The sequence below is a fragment of the Varroa destructor genome, unplaced genomic scaffold (genome assembly GCF_002443255.2).
Source record: "Varroa destructor unplaced genomic scaffold, Vdes_3.0 BEIS01000006.1, whole genome shotgun sequence".
In the NCBI taxonomy this organism is placed as follows: domain Eukaryota; kingdom Metazoa; phylum Arthropoda; class Arachnida; order Mesostigmata; family Varroidae; genus Varroa; species Varroa destructor.
Window position 1 is genome coordinate 2,482,190 of NW_019211459.1, and position 11,061 is coordinate 2,493,250.

An 11,061-nucleotide genomic window follows, 5' to 3' on the forward strand; every position below is an offset into this window, starting at 1 on the left:
CCGTTATCCAAGCAGTATGTACAATGTATTTTAGGAACTGAACATTGAAAGAAGCGTAGCGTATCATCTTCCATAATTCTTATCATTTACGGTGGACTTATCAAATAACACCATTACGAAATCCGCATGTCTGACAAAGACGTGTGTATGCTTAGGTACGACAAAAACTTCAATCGCGCTCATTCGAATTAAAATGATTTGCACGATTTCAATGATCGTTTGACTTATTTATGGGGTTAGCAGTATTTCTTACAGCAATCCCTAATTAGCTACGGGAAATAATCCTAATTTTCTAAATTTATGCACTTCCTAAAACCGAAATATGAGAGAGAAATGAGCCTTTACTCCACCTAAATATGTTGTTTTTGGTAAAATTGAGTTGCCATTAATTAAATGAAAGATTTTTTAATCAGCTAACAAAAACACTGTCCGCAGCTTGATAAACAACAATATTGCTAGGATCGTGCTAATTTTTTTCTTCGTCACTCGTTGGTACACCTGGTAGACAGGTGTTGATGACGATGATTACGTTCGTTTTTGCTAAGCTCGGTCAATCTTCGTACAGTTATTTGATATACGAATATGTAGTCTTGTCTAGAGCTCCGCACAATTTGTCTCCTAGCGGACACTATTACGGAAGCTATCAAACTAATCTATCCGTCTATTATAGCAATAGTGGTAGTATGAATTGAGCGGGCCAATTGGCTTGCCCTTCTGCTACTAGTGCGTCGATAAGTAAATGCCGCGCCACTGTCGGTCGCCGCCCTCTGTTGTTTTTGCTGCTGCTGCTGCTGTTGTCGTTGTTGTTGTCTAGCCGGCCGCCGTTGCTGTGTCGTCAGCAGGCTAGCATAACAAGCGTTATGTGTACAGCGGCAGCACAGAATCAGTCGCGTGGGGCTGCCACCCCTGCTTATTGGCGCATGTGTCCCTCCCTATCTATCTGTCCGTCGGTCTGTCTGATTCGCCTATGTGTGTGTGAGAATTTGTTTGCATGTGCCTGGTGATTTAATGTTTCGGCGGTGAGACGGCCGACAAAAGTACTCCCTTCTCCTCTCTCTCTTCCCTCTCTCGCTCTCTATCCCTCCCTCCATCTTGTCGTCTCTGGCTCCTCGTCACTGTTCTAACACTTCTTTATCGTCACTCCTGTGGGGTTTCTCCCGTTCGATTTTGGCCGTGCCACTCTCCCCGCAATCATCGAAGTGTGCTGACCCGGCCAAGCCACGTGACCACGTGTCGACCAATGGGAGTCGGCGACCGCGCGACCATGCCACAGCTCAACAGCGGCCATAACACGAATGAACGTTCGCTCACAGCCATTGCCTCCGACGACACCAACAGACTCTGCGACTACGACGAAATGTTTTCAGTCCCTCCCCCCTGTTTCTTCGCTGTTTTTTTTCATCTGTCTGCCTCCGTAGCAGCTTGTTCGTGCTGAAGCAGCCGCGACGGCGACAACAACAACGCCCGTAGCCACAGCTAGCAGGCGGTCGGCGCCAGCGCCCGCAACAACCCGACAGACCGCGCCGCTAAGCAGCAGCAGCAGCAGCCGCCGAGAGCTTTTCGAGCGGGCGCTGTTTCTGTGTGCAGTATGTGAGGCGGCCTGTAGCGGGATGGAGTTGTGGCGATGAAGTGGGAAGCGGCAGTGAGCCGTGCTGCGGAGCTCTCTCTGTTCTGTTGTGTTCTGCTGCTGGAGCAATCGAAGACAGGCAGGGGGAAAGAAACCAGGAAGGCGGCTCTCGACAGTATTGTGAGTTGGCGGCAGCCCATCATAGCGCATTGCTATCCCCGCTACCGGCAGCTACTACAGAGCAGTAGGGGTAGTGCTGTGTACGCTCTTTCATTGTCGTCGTCGTCGTCGTCTTCATCATTTTAGAGGATCGCTTCTTCTTTGTCGTCGTCGTTCGCCCCACCATCCTTCTTCCATCTCTCTGCTCGTAGCGGCAGGACCACCATTGCTCCCACGGCTGGCTGCTATAGGCATTCGTACGCACGTAGATGCTGCGTTCTAAGCGCCACAGCAGCCTCGGCCACCATCAGCCCGAGCGGCATCGAGTGATAGTGGCAGCAGACGGTGGCGAGGCGAGTGGGTGAGTGGGTTGAATAGAGCTGACAGCAGCAGCAGCAGCATCGTCGTCACGGCAGCTAAGCAGCCAGCCATCCAGCTAACTAGAAAGGAGGCAGGCGGGTTAGTGAGCCGCTAAGCGGGCAAGCGACGTGCAAACTAGCAGCAGCAGAAAAAGTCGCGTCGTTGCTAAAACAAGACGACGACGACGGCGGCGACGACGACGACGTCGACAACGACGAGGAGTGCTGGTGAGCAAGCGGACAAACGTACAGGAGCCGTTGACTGTGCTTGCTTTGGCCGTCTGTGTTCTACTACTGCTGCTGCTGCTGCTGCTGCTGCTGCTGCGAGGAGCTGAGTGCCGCGAGCAGCCGCCATCAAGCCGCCGAGTAGGCAGCAGCAGCAGCGGCTGCCGCCGCAGTGCCACTGGCATACACAGCAATAATACTAATACAACAGTGCTGGTGTAATAGGCGAGACAACGACAGCCACAGCAACATACATTGGCATCAGCAGCAGCAGCAACGGAGTCAGTAGGCTGTGGAGAGGTGATGTGCAGTGAACAACAGTAAATGTTGATTTCCAGTGCTGTTCAACTATCTGCCTGTCTGCTTGTCTACCTAGCTTAGCCGTTCTTGGGCTACCGTTACCGTCGCCAGCAACCCTCCGCTGTAGCAGTCACCGCTGCCGGGAAAAAAACAACGCGAAGAAACAGTTCTTTTCGCTGTTGTTGTTGTTGTTGGTGGTGGTGGTGGTGGTGGTGCTGTTGTTGTTGGTGTGGTAACTGCAGTAGTAGCAGCAGCAGCAGCAGCAGCAGTAGCAATGGTGGTGCTTACCTATAGTGAGTGAATGGTGGAGCGTCGGATGGACGAGCGAGCGGCGACCACCATCACCAGCAGCACCACGGCCATAATCAACATCATCATCACAATCATCGTCAATCCTTGTGGTCTATGCCGCTACTCGTTGTAACAGCAATAAGCATCTCCCGTAGAACTGCTACTTCAGCGAACACTACTATCAGCCGTGGTATTAGTGCAACGACGACGACAACAACAACGACAACGACGACGATGATGACGACGACGACGACGACGACAACAACGATGATGATGACGATGATGATGATGACGTCCGTCAACCAAAAATACGAGAGTTCTGCTAGAATTGCTACAACAAGCACTACCAGTGCGGTGATGATCATGATGATATAAACCAGCAGCAGCAGCAACAACAACAACAACAACAACAACAACAACAGCAGCAGCAGCAGCAGCAGCAGCAGTAGTAGCAGCAGCAGCAGCAGCAGCAGCAGCATGTTGGTTTGCTGGCGGTCCAGCATTGACGGCGATACAAAACAGCGGTGCTGCTGTTAGTGACTGCAGCACGGCGACAGATCAACATCATCGGAGCCGCGACGGCAACGAATACTAGTAACAGTAACACTTGACGGTTCTCGTGGTGCGTTCTAAAAATCGGCCTACGTTAGAGTTGTATCATCCGTGGAGAGCGCTGTACAGTAGCAGGCCGTGAGTGTGGGTCGAGTTAGCACGAGTAACACTACTCAATAACAATAGTCAATCGAACGAAAAACAAAATACGCGGCCAATCTATCCCCCACGATGTTGCCTTCTACGACGAGAGTATATCTGTGTATGTGACCAGTCACCGCTATACAAAGCGGACGGCAGCTGCGGCAGTTTCATACGAGTACCATTTCTACTGCTACAACTACGACTACATTTACGAATGCTATTATCTCGTTTCGCTACTCGTACTGCTATTACGAGAACAAGTCCGTGCCGGCAATCGGGTTTGTCTGTGAGTTGTGCTGGTGCCGCCATCGAGGGCTGCGACAACAGCGGCAGCGGAACACAGGGAGCCCCGTAGCAGAGGCAAAAAGTGCTCGGCATCAGAACGAAGACCGCCAGACAGCCAATCAAGCGAACACCCCGCGAATCAGTGCCTGGTTGTGATAGTGATAGCAGCAGCACTTGCTGGCGTTGGGCTGGGGTCTGCTACCTCCGCGGCCACCGGCAGCAAAAGCAGTAGCCACCGCGGCCGCCGGCAGGAACGGCTGCAAACCGAGGCCGTGTCTGTCTGTCTGTCTGTCTGTCTGCCCGTCGCTCAGTGCCGACAATTGCAACGCGACGACAACAGTGGCAACGACAAAAGCGCAAGAAGACGACGTCAACTAATGAACGACGGTTACCATCGTCACCGCCGTTCGCTCATCACCGCCCGCAGTCTGTCCAGCAAACAACAACAACAGCAGCAGCTGAGAAAGAAGCATGTGCCTGGACTGCCTGAGACGGCGAGTGACTTAAGAAACGCAGCGGTAGGCCGTCTAGGCATCCACTATTCCTCGATGGTTGAAGCATGAAAGAACCAACGAAACAAGTAGTCATCAAGCTACGAAGGCTCTCCAAATCGCTGAACGTCCAAGGGAGCGCAGAAGTGTGCCTTAGTGGGTTACGACACCGTTCCGTTATTCGAGTTTCTACGGTGCATTGAGTCTTTGTTTCTTGTGAAGATCTGTGGTAAACAACAACAACAAGAGCAGTGTTTCGACTGAATCGCTTGTCAAAACCAGCAAATAGCCTGTTTATTCGCTAATAGTGTTCGCCGTCAGTGCAGAGTGTGACATTGAAACGTAGTAGCTAATTGTGTTCTGCCCTGGAACGATTGTGTGCTCCGCCAGGACAACCCCCGATCCCGCACTGCTCCAACCGATCCTGGTCTTGGTCTCGTTGTTGTTGTTGTTGTTGCCCTCGTTGTTGTTGTCGTCGTTGTCGCCGTTGTTGTTGTTGTTGTTGTTATTATCATCGTTACCGTAGTTTCAGTCATAGCGCTGGCAGGTAATAGTGGTAGTAAGGATTGTACTAACGTGAGTTGAGCGAAATTGCCGGCCGCCGCGGCATCGGGGCCAATCGTAACACAAACGAAGGACGGACAGCAGCTGGCATTGATACTTTCAACATTACGGCCAGCAGCGGCAACAAGAACGGCGCTACCGAATCGTCGCTGTTACTACTACAACAACTGCTACAACTATTACTGCTTTTCCTTTTTCTGCTCCCACAGCAACGACGAAGACGGAGGCAGATACACCTCTGTTCGCGTAACGTAACTGACCAAACGTCAACGAAACCAACGGCAGCAGCAGCAGCAACAACAACAACAACAACAACAACAATACTCGTATGGGGTCGCCGGTCGTCACCGCTGTTGCCCCTATCCGCGGCCGCGTTCAGTAACATCCCTTCCGTCTTGGCTACCTATCTATCTATCAATCAATCACAAAACCCTCGCGCTCACCTAGCAGGCTAGCTACTGCTACCTGTCGTTATTACAGAGCTTCTACTTCTAGCTTTACTTGTCGGTTATTATTAAGAAAACCGGGAGGAACAGAGCCGACGGCAACGACGTCGAAAAGAACAAGAAGCACGAGGCGAAGCTGACTACAACGAAAACGTTCTCTTCCCGCCGATTACTAGTGCCATTGTAGTCGACCCGCGTCTAGGCATGTAGATAAACATATATAGATACAGCGCGGGCGGGTGTATGCGTGCCTGCCTGTCTATGACAATTGTGATGGTGACAATATTGTTATTAGGCGTTGTACAACGTGCTCGCGTCCGGCAACGTTATACACGGGGCGGTAGCGAACGACAAAACTGAAAACAACTAAAACAATCTGCAACCGAAGGCAACAGAAAATGTTCTATCCAAGCAAATTCGGCAACAACGGCAGCACGGTAACGTCAGAAGCAGCACAGACGTAGGCTGAAAGAACAAAGTTTATCATTCCTAACTCTGGAGTAATTAGTTAACTGAAAGCCACTGATTAGGAATCACAGGCAGAAAGCACACGTACTCTCCGTAAGCCTCAATGGCTCAGTGCCACTCTCTGTCCACGTAAGCATTCAAGTATAATCGAAGGCCATCGCTCGAGGTTGTTGGTGCCGCTGTTCGAGATCGAACAACACACGGAATCGCAGGGGATCACCAACACAGAGTAGCGAAAGACGAAGGTTGAATCAACGCATGGAAGGTGCCGGCGGGGGCGACGGCATTACGCCACGGCTTTTCTCCTAAGGCTCACGAACGGACACCGGCAGAGAACGAAAACAAAAACGCAAACAGAAGCAGGCAGCGGGAGCGGCGGCGGCGCCGGCGGCGGAAGCTGCAGCAGCACCGAAGCAATCCACAGATAGAATCGGCCTGTGTCCTACCACTCCTCTAACCGCCCATCCGAACCTTTTTACATGCAGATTTTCTGCGTCCGACCGCTCAGTAGATCGATCAGCCGCGATTTGGCAACTGTTATTCGCAAGTATTAAATCCGCATGGTTGGCACACGGTCAAAAAACTAGAGCATTGTTTTAATTTGTTAGCAGCGCCGCCGCCGACGGCAGGCAGATATACACACGCGGAGGGAGAGAGAAGTGTATAGATACAAAGGCCGAAGTAAAAACGTAACAAGCTGCACCAACTCGCCTTGTGCCAGTAACCTCAACAACGTAGTGGGGTTCTATGTGTGTCCAGCGTTATGCGTGTGTCTGTGTCGAAGTGTAAAAGCAGTTTGGGAAAACTCTTGCCTTTTTAGGGTAACTGTATTCATTGTTATCGCAGCAGCAGTAAGAACAACAACGATTATTCCCGTCACAAATTTTAGAACGACGACGTCGTCGTTGTGTTCTGCTCATGTGGTGAGTATGTTTGGGTTTGCGAGTGGTGAGTGAGCGAATGACGCTGGAAGAGCTGTCTGTACCCCCGTTGTTCGCTCATCCAGTCGTCAGTGGTCTTTCCTCTGCAGCGGCTTCAATCAGCGGCAAAAGCGGTTGTGTGGTGTTTATTGACGCTCGGTAGCAGTTCGGACGAAGCGGACTGGTGAGGCAAGCGTGCTGCGGGCTGAAATACTTGGCTTTGGAGTTGCTTTTTTGATCGTGCATTTGAACGTGCAGTGGCATGCGTATGTCGGCGATGCTGATAGAATCGTATCGTTAATGGAATTGTTTGTCGTATGCATTATAGTGACAGCTCCTCACAGCAGCAGCAGCAACCGACTCGTCAACAACAGAAATCAAAATGAACAGCGAATGAAGTGAGAAAGGGAGGGGGACGAAGAGAACGAAATCGTTTTCTGTTGCGGTCGTGGCTGTGAGAAAGGTGGTGTTGTTGTTGTGGTTGTTTTCACGCCGTGCCAACTACCGCTATTACCGCAATAACAAATTCAATTTTAGTGTAATAGTGCCTAAGATCATGAACAGCCCGTGTGGCCGTTTTGTCCTGCAATATTGGCGGTAACTGCCGGAACATCGTCGTTCCCGACCTTCAATTCGCTGTTCAACGAACAAAAAGATTAACCAAATTAGAGCTGTAAGCGCTCTCCTGCCTATGTTCGAACTTTGGGTGGCTTTTGGCGGCAACTTCTACAATTGTTCAAACGGTAACAACAACAACAGCAGCAAACACGCCTTCAGTAGCTAGGCAGCTAGAGTTAGTATTCCTTCGCTACTGCAGGAAATAGGCTGAGTGTCAAACACCCCATATCGACATACCACCAACGATCTGTGGGAGTGCTGGTGACTGGAACCCACGTCCTTTGGACCGACACAAAACCTCCGATGCCTGTTCGCTGCAATAGCAACAGCAGCAGTAGTAGTATCTGTGACGCGGCCGTGATATCCATCACCAACAGTGACCGACCGACCGACCGACTCTCACGCCGCCGCTGACGACAACGACTACGTCCGTTCGTAAATAGAACAGACAGACAGACAGACAGACCGACCGACCGACCGAAACACATTAGCCAGATAGCCAGCCACTGAGTCAGCTACAGCCTTAATTCCTAAATCGCCATTGGCTTTGATACTCCATTTCTATAACGACAACAACAACAACAACAGCAACAACCACAACCACAATAGTAACTACTAGCGGTACTACTACTTGTCCGAGAGGTGATACTTGTTGTCGGAGCGAAAGCGCCACGAAAGTACGAGGACGATTCGAAGGAAAAAATTTGTGCTTGTTGTCGTCATTGTTGTCGCAATACTACGATCAACAAAAAGAAGCAGCAAAAAGAAAGATCAGGAAGGCAGGGCACCTGCAACAGCAGCGAAGCGAATGATTCTGTGTTGCTGCGTTGTGGATGTGTTGACCTACTGCATGATAGCAGCACGAAGTCTGTTATTAATATGATTATTGCTATTGTGTATTGCTGTTGGATATTCATCGCAATAGTGAGTGTAGGTGTAGTGTATTGTACTACCACCGTTTAAGGGCCAGTGTCCTTATACCTACATCGATCAAGAAGGACGTGTGCCAGGAGTTGTGCTGTTGTGCGTTAGTTTATTGTGCTTCTACTACGACTACGACAACTATATCACTATTGCTTGTTTTTGGTGTCATCTTCATCGTCAATGTGCTACTACCGCTACGACTGCTGGTGCGGTCTTGTTGCGATGCGGGGGGGACCAGGCTGAAAAGAGACTAACGGTGGACGGACTCTTACCGTCCAACCGGCGGCCATCAATATCCACCACCTGCATCGGCATCGAACCATGGCCCACTATCAGGGAGGACCAACTGGTGCCTCCAATGGAGCCAGCCTTGAGGACTGTCACACGAACTTCTTCGCCTTGGTACGAGAAAGCATTCCTACCATGCTGCCTTAATATTTCATTACACTCTATAGATAAAACCTAATGGGTAACAAAAGCAAAACCCCATTTATGACTTTATTCTTAGGCGTGTATATATATATATGTATGTAGACAACCAATAATCTATGATATGCTTTACTCTTGGGGTGCGTCTGTGCCGTAGGGAATTTGTATCGTAGAACAGTAAGCGGTGGATCCTCCGACTGGCCAATCACCCCTTAACTAAAAGTAGCGAACTAAACGACCCCTTACTTTTCTCCGCTTTATCTGCCGTTGGTGGCGCAAACGGCCCAGCAGCCTACGACAGTATCTCACCTCCGTATTACAGAATCTCAGCGGGGGGGGGGGGGACTCGGGTGTATTGTCATCGCACCATTCCACAATGTTGACATTGAACATAATGTGCAGTTTAGGAACACCGAGATTCGATGATATCTTTATGATCTACAAATGAGGCGTTTTTACTGTATTAATGGTATATGAGTAGACATTTGATAATCTTAAAGATTTAGTATATTACTTTGTTACCATACTATAGGATATGCAAATTTAATATTACTTTCCATGGGGCGATCATGTGGGAGGTCGTGTCTGTCACCTGTTAAGATGCTCCTGGCTCATGCATACACAATCACATCTGAATTAATTTGCTGAATCACACAAACATCTGCTCTCTTAGGTTGGCTTTTATCGTCAAACCTTCTGACAACTAGAGTTCGTTTCTTCTGTAAAAATTTTTCATTTACGTGACTATTAGTACCAGGTTGTTGCCGCATAAATCTTGGGGACGAGCATGATCCCTAATATGGACAACGGTGTACACAAATGTACTATTATGTATGCATGTACGTATGTATGCTAACGTATCTATGTGGTACCAACTTTTGAGGGCGGAGTTATTACAATACAAATAGATAGACAAATGAACGCCACTGTTGGTGCAAGCCTCCTTTGCAGATTGTGTCCTCGTCCTTTCACCTATTTAATATTATTATTATTATTATTAGACGACAAGGATCATAGTAACGATATTACCGCTGCTGCTGCAGAAATCTGTACATAATTCAAATGCTGTTTTTATATTTAGTGACCGATTTATTACTCGTGATGCACTTGAATAGCATAATTATACAATTTAAACTAGTTAATTCCTTGATTTGCAAGCCCTAATGCGTGCAGTGATTTTTTGAGAGAAAGACCCGTGTTGCCCGTGAATCGTGAGTATACTGAAACTAGAAGTTTCAATACGGACCTCAGAGTCTTAGGCTGCTAGTGTTCTTCTTTCGCACAGAGGATATGAGGATGAGAGGATATGGATTGCCAGGCATAATTCACGAATGGGCTGTTTAAAGTTCCCGGAGCGCAGTGCGTCGATTTGGCGTTTCTCGATATGAATCGATTTTATCCATTTGAAAGTCGCTCACAGTAACAATCTGTTGTGCACGTAAAAGGTGATTGTGTTCAGAAACCTATCTTCATAAAAATATGTCCTTGCATCAAAATGGTCACTGCGTAGGACCGTGTAGTCTTCCTATTTTAAGGAGCGCTATAGGGCGAGTACTCATTGGCTTTATTATTAGTAGAAGAACACCTCCTGACTTATCTTATACACTTTCAATAGAAAAAGCGTCGCAACTTAACAATGCAAAATCTGAGATGTATGAAGTTCTGAATTCAAACTGAGCGTTTCTAAACACTGGTTCAAAGGCTCAACAACCGATAGCGGTATCAGGAGTAGGGCTAACCCCCCAATGGCGATCGTTAGATCGAGCAATCTCCTTCACCCTAGCGTTCATTCAGCCGGCTTGTCGACCCTTCTTTTTCGCCTTTTATCGATTTTATAACGTTCCTACCCTCTACTTTCCGACAAAGGACACGACGTAAGCTGGAAGGAGAAGGAGCGGGCGGGCGGTAAGGCAGGTATTGTCCATCCTTGTTGAGTCTACGTGGTGGTGGTAGTAACTAATGAAGTAACGATCTCCTTCTGAATAACTGAATTCTAAATACGTAGACATATCTTAGCAACTCGACAATGTAAATGTTTGTTAAATTGGCAACCGACTGCACCGTTGTATACGCTTTAATATTTCATTGACAGTGACCACTAAGAAATACGTTACCTCATCAGGGTGTTCTCCTCCTTTTCACTGATATTAAGCATTTACCGGGAACCTTTCACTATTTACCAAAGCCGTTTTTCCTCAATGGCGGCAGCCCGACTCCTACCTCTGCTTCTCATAGCCCATACCGTGTTTCATCTTGGAGTCAGCAACAGCTACAGACAGGTGGTGGTGGGTGCCCTTGAGCAGCCACTGCAAATTGATT

At 48.7% G+C, this 11,061-nt stretch overlaps 1 protein-coding gene across 2 annotated transcripts in view; it reads left to right on the forward strand.

Moving 5' to 3' along the window:
• skd (mediator complex subunit skuld) overlaps positions 1-11,061 on the forward strand; it is a 35,499-nt gene that overhangs the window by 246 nt on the left and 24,192 nt on the right. Inside the window, exons 1-2 of one of the 2 annotated variants that reach the window (XM_086992129.1) lie at positions 1,958-6,774; positions 7,100-8,715. In XM_086992129.1, the coding sequence (XP_086848255.1) occupies positions 8,635-8,715 (81 nt within the window). In that variant the 5' untranslated portion in view covers positions 1,958-6,774; positions 7,100-8,634. Of the gene's footprint in view, positions 1-1,200; positions 8,716-11,061 lie in introns of those variants that run through there. The other variant, XM_086992128.1, reaches the window with a different exon arrangement.